The following is an 18,451-nucleotide window of genomic DNA, read 5'->3' on the forward strand; positions in this document are numbered from 1 at the left end:
TTTCACCACATTGGCCATGGTGATCTCAGGTGATCCACCCGCCTCAGCCTCCCGAAGTGCTGGGATTACAGGCATGAGCCACTGCGCCCGGCCAGTTTTATAAATCTTTCTAGAAAAGAAAGGTGATTAGTTCCCATGGTAGCCTGCCTCTGCGAGTTTTAAAACTCTGTAATTTGGTTCTTTGTCCTTTGGAATCTTACAATAAGATCAAAACTTAGGATCTGAGATTTACAGCCCACGAAAGAAAGACTTCATGTCTAAAACCCTTTTCCAGAAAATCTTGGTGAATCCTTTCTCACTCCCAAGGAACTCTTACAGGACCAAAACCTTTGGGTAGAGCACCTAAATCATTCTTGGACAAATTCCCAAAATAAAAAGTTTTTAGCTTTCCAGAATCAATCTAATTTTTTTTTTCTTTTTTTGAGACTGAGTCTCACTCTGCCACCCAGGCTGGAGTGCAGTGGTGTGATCTCGGCTCACTGCAACCTCTGCCTCCTGGGTTCAAGTGATCAAGCGATTCTCCTGCCTCAGCCTCCCGAGTAGCTGGGATTACAGGCCTGCACTACCATGCCCAGCTAATTTTTGCATTTTCATTTGAGATAGGGTTTCACCATGTTGGCCAGGCTGATCTCAAACTCCTGACTTCAAGTGATCCACCCGCCTCAGCCTCCCGTGCTGGAATTACAGGCGTGAGCCATCGTGCCCAGCCAGATGTGGAAACTTTCATAGAACAGAGAATTAGAGTGAAGATAACCCAGAAAAAGGCCTCAATAGCCAAGAGATCAAAGGAACGGGGGACAGAAAGAGATAAGGCCTGGGGAAGAGCACTTAGGAGGATCTGAAGACTCTGATTCTCAAATTAAGGTATTCAGTTAGTAGGGGTACCTGGCTTCTCAGACACATGGCACCTACGGTCTGGGAGCCTTTTGGCTCACAGATCCATCCCCAGATCCCAGGAACTGGAATCAGGTAAACACTACAGATTGGGTTTAAAGCAGGACAGACTAATTAGCTTGAAAGAAAGCTCTGAGCATTAAAATTTTTTAAATCCCCAAGTGATTCTAATGTGTGCCCAGGGTTGAGAATCACTGAGTTTATGACAATATGTAAACATTTCCTTCAGAATGTCAAGAAGTCAAACAACTAAAACCACAAACTTAAGTAGTTCAAGTACTTAATGAAGAGCTGGGTGAAACATTCACCTCAAGTTCTTCAAGTTCATGTTCTAAACAAGTTTTCATACTCTTAAATGGAGAACAGGAGACGGTAAAGTACATACCTAATTAAAACATGAGGCCAGGGGAATGCCCTTCCCCCAGTATTCCTTCATTAGACTAATGCAAATTAAGAACATAATATTGTAGGAGCCTGCCAAGTACCAACAGTTAGTCTTTTACTCACTAAAGATCAATTTTATAAACCTTCTCTGGCTCAGCACAGACTTTAAATATTATATTCTAATAATTTGTAATTAAATTATCTAAAGGCAAATTACACTGAATATTAACATTTAAAACTCCATTTACAAATTGGTAAAAATTTACAATTTTAGCGAGACAAAGCAACTTTGAAATACCATTTTTACCAATATCAAATTCAAAACTTTCTGAGAAAAATTTTAACAGAATCAGAATTTTAATTTTTAAAGCACTATGAAAATAATCAATTCAGCAGATGATCTTTGAGAAGTAACTTGACTCACTCTATGTACTTTCTGATGGCCTGGAACTACTACAAAGCAAATTCTTTCCCTGTCTAGTGTAATTAATTACCTTTCCCTTTTCTAACCATTATCACTTACTTTGGCTTGAAAAAAAAAATTTCCATTCTGAAACAAGTTTCAAAATATTTCTAACTAAAAGGTATTAAAGATTTAATAAAAATGTATAATATTCAATGTGTCTTTGAAAAAAATTGGACTATAAAACAAAGTCAACTGGAATTTTTGGGAAACTATTTGTTAACTCCCATATAATAGAAAGAAAACCCAAACAAGATTAAAACAGATATTGTTGGCTCTAATGGCAGTTCTATCATTAACTGCTTGTACGATTGTGACTAAGTTATTGAGCCTCTGTTAAAAGCAGTAACCACCCTGCAATTTGCATTGGCATATATATGTATGAACATGTATGCACAAGCGTACATTAAGCCTTCACTCTAGTTTAGGCCTAAAATTCTGTTTCTAGTAAAAAGGTAATACCAAGAAGAATTGAGAGACCGTGGGTTAACTCGTTTTATGGGTTCTAGTTTTAATATATTTAAATAATTCAAAGCATTTCCAAGCCTGTGATTACAGGTAAGATATGCAAACACATTTTAACATCTATAGCAAAGTATATTATTTACAAAAATGCTTAGTGAGATTCTTTTTTTTTTTTTTGAGACGGAGTCTGGTTCTGTCGCCCAGGCTGGAGTACAGTGGCGTGATCTCGGCTCACTGCAACGTCCACCTCCCGGGTTCACGCCATTCTCCTGCCTCAGCCTCCCGAGTAGCTGGGACCACAGGCGTCCACCACCACACCTGGCTATTTTTTTTATTTTTTATTTTTAGTAGAGACAGGGTTTCACCGTGTTAGCCAGGATGGTCTCAATCTCCTGACCTCGTGATCCACCCACCTCAGCCTCCCAAAGTGCTGGGATTAAAGGTGTGAGCCACCACGCCTGGCCAATGCTTAGTGAGTTTCTAAGAAAAGTATGTTAATACAAAAAAATGTGTCATGGAAAAGCTTTACTTTCTACCACTGCACTCCCCTATCACCTTAAAACACCCATGTTTTGTGATTGTCATTATTCTTTCTCTAAAATATATTCACCAGTTCTTCCTATCTCTGATAAAAAGCTATAGCGCTCTCTTTTAAAGTCAGCCTTTCACTTTACTGGCTTACAGAATCAAGAAAAAATAAAAAGCCAACTATAGGTTTAAACTTAACCAAAATTTTATGGAGGCTAACAACAGTAGTATTCTCCTCATCTAACTTTCCAGGACTGAGTACGAACTGACTGAAACCATCAAAACATCTAACAAGACGTATTTTGGAGGGACAGTAGGTCTCAGTTAGAATGTGTATACTTTTTCAGTTTAAAAGTAAGATTCAAGCAACTCACCATTGTTCCAAAAGGAATGGCTCTTGAAGCATGGTAATAAATGGCTATGAAATTGATGAAGAAGGCAGTGCCACACACCATAGCTGGGATAAGGAATGCCCCAATAAACATCTGCTTTATCCATCTCCTTCCTGAAAAGAAAGGAAACTATGAAAGTTTAATATAATTATTTAGTATCAAATTATTTGTTTGAAATTTTAATATAAAGATCATGAAATTTAACATCTTAATAATTGTTTTAAAACAATAGCTAACAAATACCAAAGATTTTCAAGTACGTATAGTGAAATCACAGCTTCTGAAGTGGGTGCACTGGAAAAGAGCAATGACCTGTAATAAAATATTCTGACGTTTGTCTTGACTCTGCCACTGAACTGCTGTGAACTTTCATAAGCCACTCTCTCTAGGCTACAAGTTGGCCTAGAAAGGGGTTTTTATTACTGGTTTAAAATCAACTGATCAAAAAAAAGAGAAAGCGGTTTTAAAACTATTCCTTGGAGTTCTGGAGCTTCTTGGCATGCCCATGAAGTCACTAGTGAAGAAAAATCCCAGGTCCCCTTACCCCTGCTTCAACCAGAACAATTACATTTCAACAGCTTTACACATTGGAGTTTCATGTAAGTTTTCATTTAAAAAGCAGGTTATACTGCTTTAAAAAGAAGAAAAAAGTCTAAAAACCAGTGAGTTTAAAAAAAAAAGAACCTCACAAGAAACCCACTTGTGATTTTTCAGCACCCTAAGACAGGGCAAAAAAAAATTAAACGTGAAATAAAAAATAAAAAACCCTGAGTTAGATAGCCTCTAAGTGTGTCCTTAGCTCTAAAATTATAATTGTAAATATGTATCTAAGAGCATTTCTATGTGTGAAAAGAAAAAAAACCAATGTGTTTCATAAGCTCTCTCTCAGCAATCAGAACTACAGATTTATAAGTTTTACTATTTCTCTGTACCTCTGTGTATTGCCAAAATTCTATACATTGAGCTCCTAGTATTCAAATAATGAAGGGAACAAATTTTTGAACTATGTAATAAAAAAATCTTCAATTGTGCTCATATAGACCAGAAGAGAAACAGAGAGCTGTCTTTCTAATACAGCAGAGGGTAAAGCTGGCAGAAAATATCTTCAAACAGCTTAGAAACACTGAATTACTATCAAAATTCAATTCCACAATCCGCAACAGGGACCCAAACAGAAAGTACCATAGAAAAATAAGCAATACCCTAATTTTTGTTTTCTGCTATATAAAGTTCTTTTAAAACATCTGTTACAGAATTATTACCTAAAATCATAACGTTCCTCCAGAAAAACTCCTTAATTCTGAGTTTTCTCTCCTGTTTCATTTCTTTTCCGGTTTAAGTTTCAAGAACCTCTCCTTTCTAACTGATAGCCAGCATTGGAACAACACAAAAAGGTAGTGATTAATTAAAGTATTACTTCTATTTAATTCCAACACCTTTCTAGCATTTTCTTTTCCTGCACTTTCCACTATCTTCTCAGATTCAGACATGTATCAACAAAACTGTGGCTGGGCGTGGTGGCTCATGCCTGTAACCCCAGCACTTTGGGAAGCTGAGGCGAGTGGATCACCTGAGGTCAGGAGTTCAAGACCAGCCTGGCCAACGTGGTGAAACTCTGTCTCTACTAAAAATAAAAAATTATCCGGGCATGGTGACACGCGCCTGTAATCCTAGCTATTGAGCAGGCTGAGGCAGGGGAATTGCTTGAACCCAGGAGGCGGAGGTTGCAGTGAGCTGAGATCGTGCCATTGCACTCCAGCCTGGGAGACAAGAGTGAAACTCCATCTCAAAATCAATCAATCAATCAATCAATCAATCAATCAATCAATCTCCTTATCCAACTCTCTATTTCTCCCTTTCCTTCTAACAGTCAAAAAGAATCCTGTACACATTCCACTGGGTACAACCAGTAGCCCAAGTATGCATTGCTGTTTCTACTGCTCTTCAAACCCTTGAAGTCTCTGGCTAAGGTCCTGGATACCACTGGCTTCAAACTAGATCTATAGCATTATAGTGCACTGAGGACAGTGTGAAGACCTTGAGCTTCACTGTAGTTCAAATCCTGAGATAAGTCTGAAAAATCCTTGATCCCCTGGGTTGACTTCTACATTAACCTGGTTTTTGAGGCTTGATCAGACAAAATATCAGGACACTATCAGATCTCCTCGGGACACTATCAATCAGAATATAATCTTTAGATTACATTTTGTAAGACTTGATATTCCTAGACCTGAGCCTGAACTCTGTCAGCTTTCAAGAATAAGTGTAGTAAAGGAAAGTTGGGCTGGGTGTTCTTAACTTGCAGTCAGACTAAAAACAAATTTATGTCCAACTTTAAATAAATTTCCTGCTTTAAATAAATCTGTTTCTGCTGTGGAGACTATTTTGAGAGTCATAAACTAAAATTTTGGCCTAATTAATTTCCAGGTCAAATTCAAAGTAGAAGTTACCTCTTGTGTCCTTATTTCCTTAGGATGTAGTCCTATATGATAGGACTCATTTCCCATACCTGTGAGTCGAATTTAGAGACTGAACATCTACCTAAAATAGTCAGGAACCCATAGTGACACTCCCTCAGTCAATCCAAATAATTATCTATACTGAAGGTACAGGTCACATTAAGTCTAGGAAGATTAATAAAAAAGCAATGGTAAACCAAGATATAATCCTAGGCTCCGATTTCCTATAAGTGTTCCCAGTCTACTAAAAGAAGTCAGGATCCCCTAATGCTGACACTGCTTAAGATGGGCTGTGGAAAATCACAACTCCATCCTTGGAAATAGAATTTTAAGGTATTTCAACAACACTTCATTCATAAACTAAAATGCAAATCTACCAATTTTTGTACTTTTCTGACCTCAGACTACTGCAAGGAATACAAGGCATTTCTGAATGCCACTGCAGAAAACACCACCAAGGAGCAGTATCCTTGTATTATCGTATTAGTTCCATCAATTTCAGGTAATAGTAGTAAAGGAGCAACAGGATATTTAAGACAAAGTGCTCTTAGCAAGAGACTGTGACAGTGACAAAGAATAGCAGAAATCTTTGCGAAGGGTCCTTTGATAAAACTAACAGTCAACAGAAATACGTAACTTTCCTTCCTATTCTCTTTCCATTGTCCAGAAACTTTACCCACAGACCATTACACATGCCTTTATATTCCTCTATAAAGCTTTTTTTCTGTGTGGATGCATCACATGGAGCACATCTAGAGCCAGGCACCTCGCACATCTAGAGCCAGGCACCTTAAAGCAAATAGTATCAATAACTTAAATGCACTCTCCTACATACTCCTCAGGGCAAATTACATGGTGCACAAAGGAGATTATCTACTAATTATTCATAATTTTAGGAAATAAAACACGAGAATTCCACAAAAGCAAGATAGAACACACAATAGGTTTGGTAGAAATTATGTGAAATGAGATAACAAAGAATTTTACAATGGCTGTTCTGCACATTTTAAATTCCAAATATCTCACAGTAGGCCAGGCACTTTGGGAGGCCGAATCACTTGAGGTCAGGAGTTCCACAGCAGCCTGGCTAACATGGTGAAATCTCGTCTCTACTAAAAATACAAAATTAGCTGGGCATGGTGGCACACACCTGTAATTCCAAGCTATTCAGGAGGCTGAGGCACGAGAATCGCTTGAACCCAGGAGGTGGAGACTGCAGTGAGCAGAGATTGCACCACTGCACTCCAGCCTGGGTGATGGAGTGAGACTCTCTCAAAACAAACAAAAAAAATCTCATAGTATAATATTAGTATCTATAATTAACAACATGAAGTGAGAATTCGTAAGCTACCTCCTTGTCTAGCATACAGACTTCCTCCAAAATAACCATTCACTGGAGATGTAGCAGCATAGACAAATATGGCTGTACTGAGCATTGATCCCCTCCTAAAAAGGCAAAAAAAAAAAAAAAATTAAAACCAACAATTTAAAGAAAACATCATACAGTCTATTATATTAGCATTAGTTTAATTTCAAAGATAACTTTAACAGAAACACAAAAATATCACAACCTGGACTACAAATAAAACTCAAAAGATTCTCTATAGTGAATGAATTTGTAGTTAAAACTGCATTTACATGATACCTGGCTGATCCTAATTTTTTTATCCTGCAGTTAAATGTTATGATCTATTCTAAGCAAGTATTTCACATTTATTTGGCAAAAATACTAGAAGCTGACACTAAAACTGTTTTGTGACCCTGTAAACCAATCCCATAATATGGAACAAGATGTTCATCTGTTAAGAAAAATGACTGGAACAGTCTGTTTCATAAGTTGATTCAACTGCTTATGATTCTTGCCTGCAAACAGAAATAAAATAGTAGTATAATCCATATTAAATACTATTATTTTAGATGGAATAACACTGAGACTTTCTCTGTTTCCCTCATGCTGCTGAAAATGATTTTTAGGCCGGGCACAGTGGCTCACACCTGTAACCCCAGCACTTTGGAAAGCCAAGGTGGGCAGATCACGTGAGGTCAGGAGTTTGAAACCAGCCTGGCTAACATGGCAAAACCCCGCCTCTACTAAAAATACAAAAATTAGCCATGTGTGGTGGCAGGTGCCTGTAATTCGAACTACTCGAGAGGCTGAGGCAGAACTACTTGAACCTGGGAGGCAGAGGTGGCAGTGAGCCAAGAACACGTCACTGCACTCCAGCCTGGATGACAAAGCAAGACTCCATCTCAAAAAAAAAAAAAGTAAAAAGTAAAAATGTAAAAATTAAAATCAGACATACAATTTTAAAAAAGTCTATAGGTCCTTCACTTCTTTGTTCACAAATATTCTATGGGCATTCCCTCCCCATGTCCCTCAAATAAACCATTTTTATCTACATTGAAAAACCTGCTGAGGGAGGCAACAGTCCTCCTTATTCATCTCTCCAAGACGGGATGTGGGGAACATCTGAAGAGGTATTTAGCCTACACCTGCCACAGCCTTACCACTCTCCACTTAAAAGTTTCAGAGTAGCAGCAGCAGCAGCACTAACAAGCTTACTCCTCACCTTCTCAAACTCCATGCCTTCTCAATATCACACTGTAACAGGCACCCACATTGATACTTATCCCCTACCTTATACCCTCAAAATATTTTTCCTCTGATTGCTATAGTGACCACAGAGGCAAAGTAATTTTTACGTTATATTATCTGCTCTTTATCCTTTAGAATCATTCCTATTCAAGTGATTTATCCCAATTTTGTGTGCAAATTTTTCATTTTCTCACCACTTTGTATTATTATTTTCTCTATTTTCATTTCCGTAACACAGCAAATTAAGAAAAGAGTTCTGGAATAAGATTGCCTAGGTTCCAATCCCAGCTCACTAACACTCTTTACGAATAAAGGGTGCTCATTGATCTCAGTCAGATTATTTCTCTGAGCTTTAGTTTCCTGGTCTGTAGAATGGAAATAGAATAGTTCCTTCATAGGGTTGATGTGAAGATAAAGGGATCAAATGTGCATGAAACACCTAAAGTGAAACCTCAATAAGTTGGCCACTTTTATATAATAATAAATCCTTAATGCTTTTAGTACTTACATAAGTAATGAATTACATTCACTTCAAATAAACAGAACACAGAACAACCACTTACAGTAATTATAGGCTAAAATAACAATGCACGACTTGCCTGCTAATATTATACATTAGTGAGTGGTTTCTTATTTACAAAGGTTGAAGGTCTTTAAGTAGAAGAGCTTCTGCATTTAAAAAAAAAAAGAGTTGCCGAATTGTAACACTAACATTTTGAAAAGTAAGCGGCAAAAACTTGGATTCTAGAAGAGATTATCTTCTAGTGGCTCTTAAGACTGTGATAGTACAGCCAATGTCAATTCGATAGTGATTAACTTAATCCAGTGTTTAACGCACGACTTCTTGGTAGATTTGAAATGTTTTCTTATATTTAGGGTCCAGCTTATCTGAAATACATTATGCCTGAAAATATGAACTACTCATCAGAACTCTGAAGTTTAGATTTGGGTTATTTTAAAGCTCATGTGGTAAATGAATTAGAAAGGTTATATTAAAGAAATACAACCAACACTACAGAGAAATAGGTTTGTTGGTTAATACATATTCACTTCAGTTCAACAAGCATTGACTGAATACCTTCCACATGCAAAGCTCCTTATGTAGGTACTTTGAGAATTCAAAGGTAAGTTATGACCTGATCCTTACTCTCAAGGAACTTACTATCTAGTAGAGGAAACAAATATTTAGTATACAGTTAAATATTTAATATGCAACTAAAGAGCCATTCTTTCAGCAAGGATTTATTGCTTGCCCATCAAATGCCAGGCATATAGAGGAAAGAGTGCATTATGAACTAAAACAGAGGCATGAAATATAACTAGAGAAAAGTGTCATTCTGAAGGAGGACTTCATAAGGCCGCACCTGAAATGCCCAAATTATAATCGCTACCACCCAGGCACCAGAGTGTGTTTGCTTCATAGAGGTTGTGGCTTTCTGAGCACTGAATAGGGACCTGAGATCTTCTGTGAATGTACAACTTTTTCACATAATTCAAAGACCTCAAATTAAGAATTTCTTACAAATGGTTTTGTTTGCAAAGAAAGAATTACCAAAACTCGTGTCAAGATAGGATGCATACTGATCTAGGAGTTTTTTTTCAAAGAAGTCATCAATTATTTTTCTAACCTTATGTGACTTTTTCATCACTCTTTTTACTATTATTTACAGGGTTTTCTTCTACTCTGATGTTTTCCAGTTCTGAAGGTAAATATGAAGTAACTTAGTAACTGAAATTCTTGAACTTCTGATGAAGCTCTAATTGGATCTTCAACTTTAGAAAAAAAAAGCCTATTTACTTTGTCAAACAGCTCTGGATTGAAAGTAACCTCTGTTCATATCTTTAATGGAACATATAACCTTTATAACTAACCACAGTGTTCAGTAATGCTACTAAGTTTTGGCATGTAACAGAAAAATACAGATTACTGTTCATTATTTGTCTGTCTGCATTTATGATATTTATCATAAATTGTAAGATAAAGGAAATAAGTAACAATTTAATTATGATTGACTTAAAAGATTCCAGTGATTAAAACTATTCAAGAACAATAAAAACATAATACAGTTAAGTGTAGGCACTTACTCAGTATACAAATCTTCTATCATTGCAACAATAATAACGATGAGAGACACAGCAAATATCTGACATCCAGAACCAATCAGAGAGGAAAATATCAGTGGGTGACTTGATGGTCTAAATACATCTCCATGCACCTGTTTCCATCCATATTCATCTCCTAGGTCTCTATCCTATATACAAATATATATAGAGAGAGAAAAGCAAATCATTCAGAATCAAACTAAAACATAGTAAGTATGTAAAAATTACAGTTGTAAGTTTCCTCCCTCCAAATTTATAGCTACTTAAAGAAATACAAAATATTGAAAAAATATATTCCAAACTTAGAATGATCACTGCCTTAATAACAATGTTAAAATGCTGAGGTTCAGGAAGTTGACTTCTGGTTGTGCTCAGAGAATCTCAAATAACGGAAAAAGAAAAGGTTTAGTAACAAAAAGAAATGGTAAAATTGGGAGAACAGTGCACTGACTCTCTTAATGTCACTTTCAGACACTATTCTTGCTATTCACATCATAGCTGCAGCTCATATACAATCAGGGGCTAGGTGGAGAAATGAAAGAGAAGAGTATCAAAACCACTACCAGATCCCCTAAGAATGCAGAAATGTCCTTTAGCGCCTAGAATCTAAGAAAACATATGGGGGAAATATTCGATATGAATGTTTTTATTTAACAGTCTATATACATTTTTTTAAAAAGAATTCAATTTTTACTTTGCAACCTTAGTAAGCAAGTGCTCCTTAAACAGTTTCTAACACAGCTTGCTTCTAAAACAGTATTTCCTAAGCAATAGCACTCCCTCAAGGTAATCTGTTTTGGTGGGGAGAATCCTAATCAGATACAGTTAAGAGGCACCAAATGCTTTATCCACCCTCTGATACTTCACAATATACCCTAGTATATTAAAATTTAAAATTTTAAACTATTTCCCAAGCCAAGCACGGTGGCTCACACCTATAATAACAGCACTTTGGGAGGCCAAGGCAGGAGGATCACTTAAGGCCAGGAGCTCGAGACCAGCCTGGACAGCATAGTGAAATTATCTCTACAATAAATAAAAAAATAGCCAGGGGTGAGGGCTTGTTCCTGTAGTCCTAGCTACTCAGGAGGCTGAGGTGGCACAATCACTTGAGATCGAGTTTGAAGTTACAGTGAGCTATGATCGCACCACTACACTCCAGCCTGTCTCTTAAAACAAATTTCCTAAATTTATTTAATGATACAGTATACCTATACCAAATATCCACTAGCTAGCACTCTATATAACACACTTTTTGTTCTCTAACTTAGTAAAAGAACTTAGAAAACAAATCTTTCCTCTGAACCCACTAAATTGAACATAAATTAATCCTTCTACCCATTCCCTGAATTTTAAGCAGTATTTAACAGTATTAGACATATTCTTACTTGGTGGCAAAACTTGGCTTGAACTAACAAGAGGTTACACTACTTATTTATCCCACTTCGGGTGAATGTTCTTATGTTTTGCTGAAAAAGAGTTAATATTATTTGATTACAGGGCATGGTTACAGACCACACTGGGCATTTTACATCTTTCTTAACTCTAAAAATCCTGAATTGTGGAAACTCAAAGACTTCCGATAAGAAATTATGACCTACCTCCCAACATTTAAAACTTAACACTCAGTTAAAATGTTTCTACAAATATAATGTAAATGTTTACTCACCATATCATCCATTTCTTCCTCTTTACTGTACCGAGCATAATCTTTCCTTAATGTTCTCATTAAAATCATTGAAACTAAGCCCACCAAGAAGATCACCATCATGAAGGAGTTGAAAATTGAAAACCAATGAATCTAAAATAACAGAAAATAAAATGTTACCAACCTGCAATATCAGCCACAAAATTCATAGGTTCCATGAGGACAACTGGATGTCAATGCAAAGAAAAAAAAAAGTCTTTAATTAAATCCTTTAGACAAAAATCCAAATTTCAGACACTTTGAGGATGAGTATTCATTATGCCAAGGGGATTGGCTTTCTTTACAATAAGCTCCCATATGTTGAAAACATACTACCATTTATATAAATTTTCAAAATCAAATTTATTGTTAAGAAAAAAAAAGTACAATTTGGCCATATAGCCTATGCTATTCAGCATTACATGGAAAAAACGTGGGCTCTGGAGTCAAACATTGCCAACTTTTGACTATGTAACCACGGTTTTCTCATCTGGAAAATGGAGGAGATAATACTTATCTTGTAAGTGATTTGTAGGGCTTAATAATGTATATATAAAGTATGGCACCTTAGATACTCAGTAAATGTTAGTTCCCTTCCCCCTAACTGAACAATCTGAAAACCTCCTTAAAATACTAAGACTAAACTATTATAGCTGGCTGCCATGGACTTAGGTCACCATCCTGAATGATTTGCTTCACTTGCTCCAGGTTAGTTCATCCTCACCCTGTCACCATCATTATTCAGCCCTTTCCAAATCCATGTTCCATAGAATATTGAGGCATCCTTTAGTTCCTCAATGTTCTTGAAGCTCTTGGCTTTGATTTTATCCACATATTTGTTACAATATTACATCTAGATTCTGGTTCATAATCACAAGGTACTACTCAAAATGTAGCACATCTGATTTGAACTAGGTCTGTGGCACTGCCCAGTTATTTCTTTATTTACATTTTAATTCCCAAAAGATCTTTAGGGATAGTCCCCAAATTTCTCTCCTCTCTTCAAGGCCCCAATGCCATCCTTTCTGCTGCCTTCTCTTGAAGCAAATCCTGTCTTCTATGACACAACCTTTCCACATCCACTTTTTGAGGTGTTTTTCCTCTCATTTTGAGGTGTTTCCTCTCATTTTGAGGTGTTTTTCCTCTCATTTTGCATCCCAACCTCTCCACCTTTCACCAGCCATCAGCAATCTCCAAAGGTCCTTACCTACAATGATGTCTACTCCCTGGGGTTGTCATAAAGTTTAAACAATAAAGGTAAAGCAAATAGTATAGTGCCTGGCACATCATAAACACTAAATAAAATCTAAAAGTTATTGCTATTATTCTCTTTTGAAGTGTTTGCTTCATCTTTTGTCCCTCATTCTTTTCATCTTCTCACCTCCCGATCGTTTCAATGTCAATACTTTTCAAAGGAGACATGTTCCAGTTCTTCCCTCACTTCCTCCAAAACACAATACAATCTCACTTTTGCCCCATAAAATTTCTCTCAAAGGCCTGCAATGAACTTCTAAACCAATTCAGCAGCCAATTATCTGCCTCACTCTCCTTGATCTCTCTGCCACATCTGACCTTTCCTGACACTACAGCATCCTACTTCACTGACCGCTGCTTCTCCTCTTTCATCTTCTGTGCTGACTCCTCCCATCCTTTGTGAACTTCTCCAAAAGCTCCAGTCTTAGTACTCTGCTGTGACTTCTTTAGGCTCTCAGAACTTTTAACCAGCATTCCAATGATGATGATAACACCCTCGCCCCCACCTCCCATCGCACCCCAAATCGCTAGTCTTCTTTCTCACGCAGTTTCAGGCTTTTGCTAACTACAATAATTTCCACTTGAATATCTTTCTGGAATTGCAGACTCAGACTGCCCTAAAGTACACTCATAATCTTCCACCTCATATATAACACTTGTTTCTGATTCTCTAACTTCTGCTAATGGTACTAACATTTGGCTTTGAAATTTTACAATTATCTCTGGCTCTTCCTTCTCCTTAATTCTTCACAGGTAATATTAAGCATGTATTTTTCTTCAAAATAACTTGTATCTATCCATTCTGCTTCATTCCCATGCCATCACCTCATACCTTGATAGCACTAGTGGCCTCCTGGTTGGCCTTTTTTTTGGTCTCTCCCCTTCCTTTCAATTTATCCTGTAAAAAGCTATCAAGGAAATCTTTCCAAAGCAGGTTCATATATCACTCCTCTATTCTAAAATTTAGAGTTGTACACCCTATTTCTCTCATATCAAATCTAAACTATCTTCTCCAATATTCTATACTCCCTGTAATATGGCCATCTCACCTTATCTAGTCAACTTTTCTTTCCATTATATTCTATATTCCAATAAGGCTTATCCCTCTTCAAGAACCCACAAGCACGGCACACTCACTTCCACCTCTGTATTTTTCTTATAATTTCTTCTCACATAGGATCTACTTCTACTCCCCTTAGCAAATTCTACCCAGTCTTTATATTCCAACACAAGTACCTTCCCCTCCATGAAACCTCTTATCTACATATTCCAGTTCTTCATAGATATCCTCCTGCTCTAAAATTCTACAGGTACATACATATGTATTGCTGTGTATGATTAGGACATATGTTAACTTGGGCTAACGTGCTGAATATGTGCATGAAGCTGAAGGGTAGTCCTGGCTCTGTTATCTACCCTGAGGTTTCAGCAACGAGATAAACTCTATGGCTCTTCTTGAAAAACAGGAGACAGCCTCTTCAGAAGACTATTCCTTACTTCATTCAACAATTTATTTATTGAGTATCCAGTAAAATTATAAAGGAACCAAGAAATGCATTGTTTTTTGAAATGTTTGCTCAAAAAAGATTATATAAATCTGAGTTTATTGTAAAAGTATCATTTAAGGTTCATAAAAGCAGTCTATGATTTTCCAAAGATTTGATTTTGTTCCCACCCTGGGATGTTAACCCAGAAAAGCTCAAGAGGGAAAGAAAAATGACACATATCATCTTTTAGTCAATTTATCAAATTTTTAAAAATAAAATAAGTTTTATATAGTTACTAGTAACTATACTAATTAGACACATGTAAAATGTTGAAATTTCTAACAAGGCTCTGCTATTTTCTAATCTAAGATATACACTATTATAATGTAGTAATAACCTGAAATTTTATAATATTCCTTTATTCTAAAAATTATGAGATGTTGTATAATTGTGAAATTATTATACCAGGGAAAATACTTCTTAAAAATAAAGAAACCTGGTGTCACAAAGGGGTTTACTAACCCTACTAATTGCTGCATGCCAGCACCCTCTAGTGTCACTAATCCTGAAGCTGCACCCTCAATTTGTCATAAATTTTAGAATGCAACTGGAGATAAATAACTATACCAACAATACTGCCTCTTACCCGCTATGTGCCAAACACTGAACTAGGTGCTTTATATCAACGTGAAATTTCCCAACAGCTCTGCAAGGTACTATAATCCTTGCTTCACTATTAAGGGAACAGAAGCTGAAGAACTGAATCATTTAACCAAGGTCATAGTAAGCAGCAAAGCATCAGAGTTTGAATTCAGCTTTAGCTCCTTTGCCTGTGCTGTTAGTCACTGTATTAGAAGCAATCCCTATACTGGTACAGTACATCATATCCCCTCCTTCTACTTAAGGAAAACAATGCAATATTTCTCTCCTTTTCCTCCTGCATTGCCAGTTTTGCAATCTCCACTGAACCCCATCAGCATATAATGTTTTTCTTACATTTAAAAAAAAAAAAGAAAGAAAGAAAGAAAAATCTCCTAATTCCATTTTCCACACTGGCTACTGCACCATTTCTTTGCTCTGCTCCCTTTAGCAGCCAAGCTCCTCACAAGTCCATAACTGCTGTCTCCAATTCCTCTCTTCCCATTCTCTCTTACAGCAGCTCTGTTCAGGTTCTGAATGCCCCACCATTATACCAAAATCATTGTCAAGTTCACCAATGACTCCAGGTTAATCCAAGTCACTTTTCAGTGCTCATCTTACTTGATCCATCAGCAAAAATTCAGAGCTAATCTCTCTATCCTCCATGATACACTTTCTTCTCTCGGCATTCAGAACACCATACTTTTTTTTTTTTTTCCCCAAAGCCTTTAACTCAACGCCCCTGTTCTTCCTAAACTCTTACTACTGCACCTAGGGCTTAGTCCTTGGTCCTCTTCTCTCTCTACATCTCCCTTTCTTAGCAATTATTACTTCCAGTCTGATAGCCACAAATATGATCTAAATGCCAATTACTGCAAAATTTGTATCTCTAGCCCAGACCTCTCTCCTGAACTCCAGGACTGATATATCCAATTTGCTGGTCAATATCTCCATTTGGATATCGTACAGACACACCAAAACGAACATGTCCCAAACTGTACCCTAATCTTCCCCTCTAAATCTCCTCCAAATACAGCCCCAGTGATGTCAGCTCCATTCAGACTGAAAACCCTAGAGTTTGTCTCAACCCTTCTTCACCTTCCTATCAATCACGAAATGCCGCCAGCTTTAACTTCAAAATATACTCACAATCTAACATCTTTTCATCACCTACCCTGCTACCACCCTGATCTGAGTTATCTTACCTCTTATCTGGATTGCTACATCAGCCTCTCCACTGGTCTCCCTGCTTCTACCATTGACTTCCTGAACCCACATAATAATTTGACCCTTTAAAAACAAAAGTCAGATTTGTTACCCCCCTGCTGAAAACACTACAGTGCTCCCCTGCCCCCTCTGCATTCAAGAGTAAAATCTACAATCCTTAAAATGACCATGGATGATCTGGCTCCTGCTACCTCTCTGACTTCATCTTCTTGCTAATCCTCAAACCACAATAAGCATATCCTCACTTTAATAGGCTTTTCAATGGTGTTGCCTCCGCCTGGAATACTCTTTCCCCTAAATATCCACATTCTTTATTTCCTTCAACTCCTTCAAGCTTTTGCTCAACAGTCCATTTCAGAGGCTTACCTTGACTACATAATATAAAACTGCAACTTACCCGACCCAATACTCTTGTTCTGCTGTCTACTTTTTCTTTTCTGACACACTTTTCTTTGAATAAAATGTGTTTTACTTATTGTGTTTATTTCACGTCTCCTCGACTAGAACGTAAGTTCCTAGAGGTATAGATTTTTGCCTTTATTTTCTAATGTATCCTACTTACCTAATACAGTGCTTGGCAGATAGCAGGTGCTCAATTAATATGTGTTGAAGTAATAAATACAGTATACCATTCTATAGTGAAAATACTAAAAGGCAGTCTTTCCCCTAAGTTGTCAATGTCCAGTGGGGCTAGAAACAAGGCAGACCTAAGAGTTCCAGTAGGGAGTGCCAATTAAGAGCCTTCATATCCTCAAATGTTATCTAAATCTTGAAATTATCTGTGTCCATACCCTACTGAGGATTGCCTGAGCATTATACTCGAGGAGAACACACAGCAGGTGGGGTTGAGGTGGGGATTGAGGTAGGGGAGAAAATTTTAGCTCCAAGAGTAGTATGCCAAATCCTTCAGTAAAGACAATCCAGGCAGGGCACAGTGGCTCACACCTGTAATCTCAGCACTTTGGGAGGCTGAGGCGGGTGGATCACTTGAGGTCAGGAGCTCAAGACCAGCCTGACCAACATGGTGAAACCCCACCCCTACTAAAAAAAATACAAAAATTAGCTGGGCATGATGGTGTGTGCCTGTAATCCCAGCTACTCAGGAGGCTGAGGCAGGAGAATCGCTTGAACTGAGGAGGCGGAGGTTGCAGTGAGCCAAGATCATGCCACTGCACAGCCCAGGGGACAGAGCAAGGCTGTCTCACAAAAAAAAAAAAAAAAAAAAGACTAAATCCCAAATAGCTTAATTGTTAAAATCTCTGAACCCTGAGGAAGATCAGAAGTAGTGATAGGTTCCAGTAGAGTCCAAGAATGGAACCTAACAGTAATATGTAAATCTGAGACAACAAAAACTTACGGGCCATCTCAAAAATAGGTGATTAATAAACTTTAAAATTCTAGTCTAAAAGATTAGATCAAAAGAAAGCAGCGGCAATTCAGGAAGAAATTCAGAAGAACAGATATATCCCCTTATGCCTTGTCTTTTTATCTCCATCCTTGAGGAGGAAACCACCAAAACAAAGTGTGACTTTTGCTATAAAGAATCAAAACTACCTGTACAAAACCAACACTAATGCCACCGGCTTTATGAACTAAAATTCAGCAAGTATCTGTCGGTGGGGGCTGGGGAAGTGGGGGGCCATTTCTTCCCATTCTTGATGTTTCTTTCTACATGGAAGGATTTCCACAAGCAGAAATTCCTGATCTCAATCTGTTCTCTCATTACCTCCTTCTGATGCATACATTCTGTTCTTTCTCACACCGTAAGTTGTATAAGGGCAAGTGCCCATGTAGGGAAGCCTATACTATACTCTCTGAGTATGTTAAGTCTAATTCTGAGTTTCAGTAGTAAGAAGCCCACTTGATCACAGAT

General features: G+C 37.4%; 1 protein-coding gene across 1 annotated transcript in view; it reads right to left on the bottom strand.

Annotated features, from left to right (window-relative positions):
• Positions 1–18,451, bottom strand: part of TM9SF3 (transmembrane 9 superfamily member 3) — a 67,762-nt gene that overhangs the window by 21,413 nt on the left and 27,898 nt on the right. Inside the window, exons 6-9 of the mRNA XM_002821029.5 lie at positions 11,954–12,085; positions 10,267–10,433; positions 6,937–7,031; positions 3,109–3,239 (exon numbers count right to left, since the gene is read on the bottom strand). Of these exons, the coding sequence (XP_002821075.1) occupies positions 3,109–3,239; positions 6,937–7,031; positions 10,267–10,433; positions 11,954–12,085 (525 nt within the window). The remainder of the gene's footprint in view (positions 1–3,108; positions 3,240–6,936; positions 7,032–10,266; positions 10,434–11,953; positions 12,086–18,451) is intronic.

The sequence above is a fragment of the Pongo abelii genome, chromosome 8, assembly GCF_028885655.2.
Source record: "Pongo abelii isolate AG06213 chromosome 8, NHGRI_mPonAbe1-v2.0_pri, whole genome shotgun sequence".
Lineage (NCBI taxonomy): Eukaryota > Metazoa > Chordata > Mammalia > Primates > Hominidae > Pongo > Pongo abelii.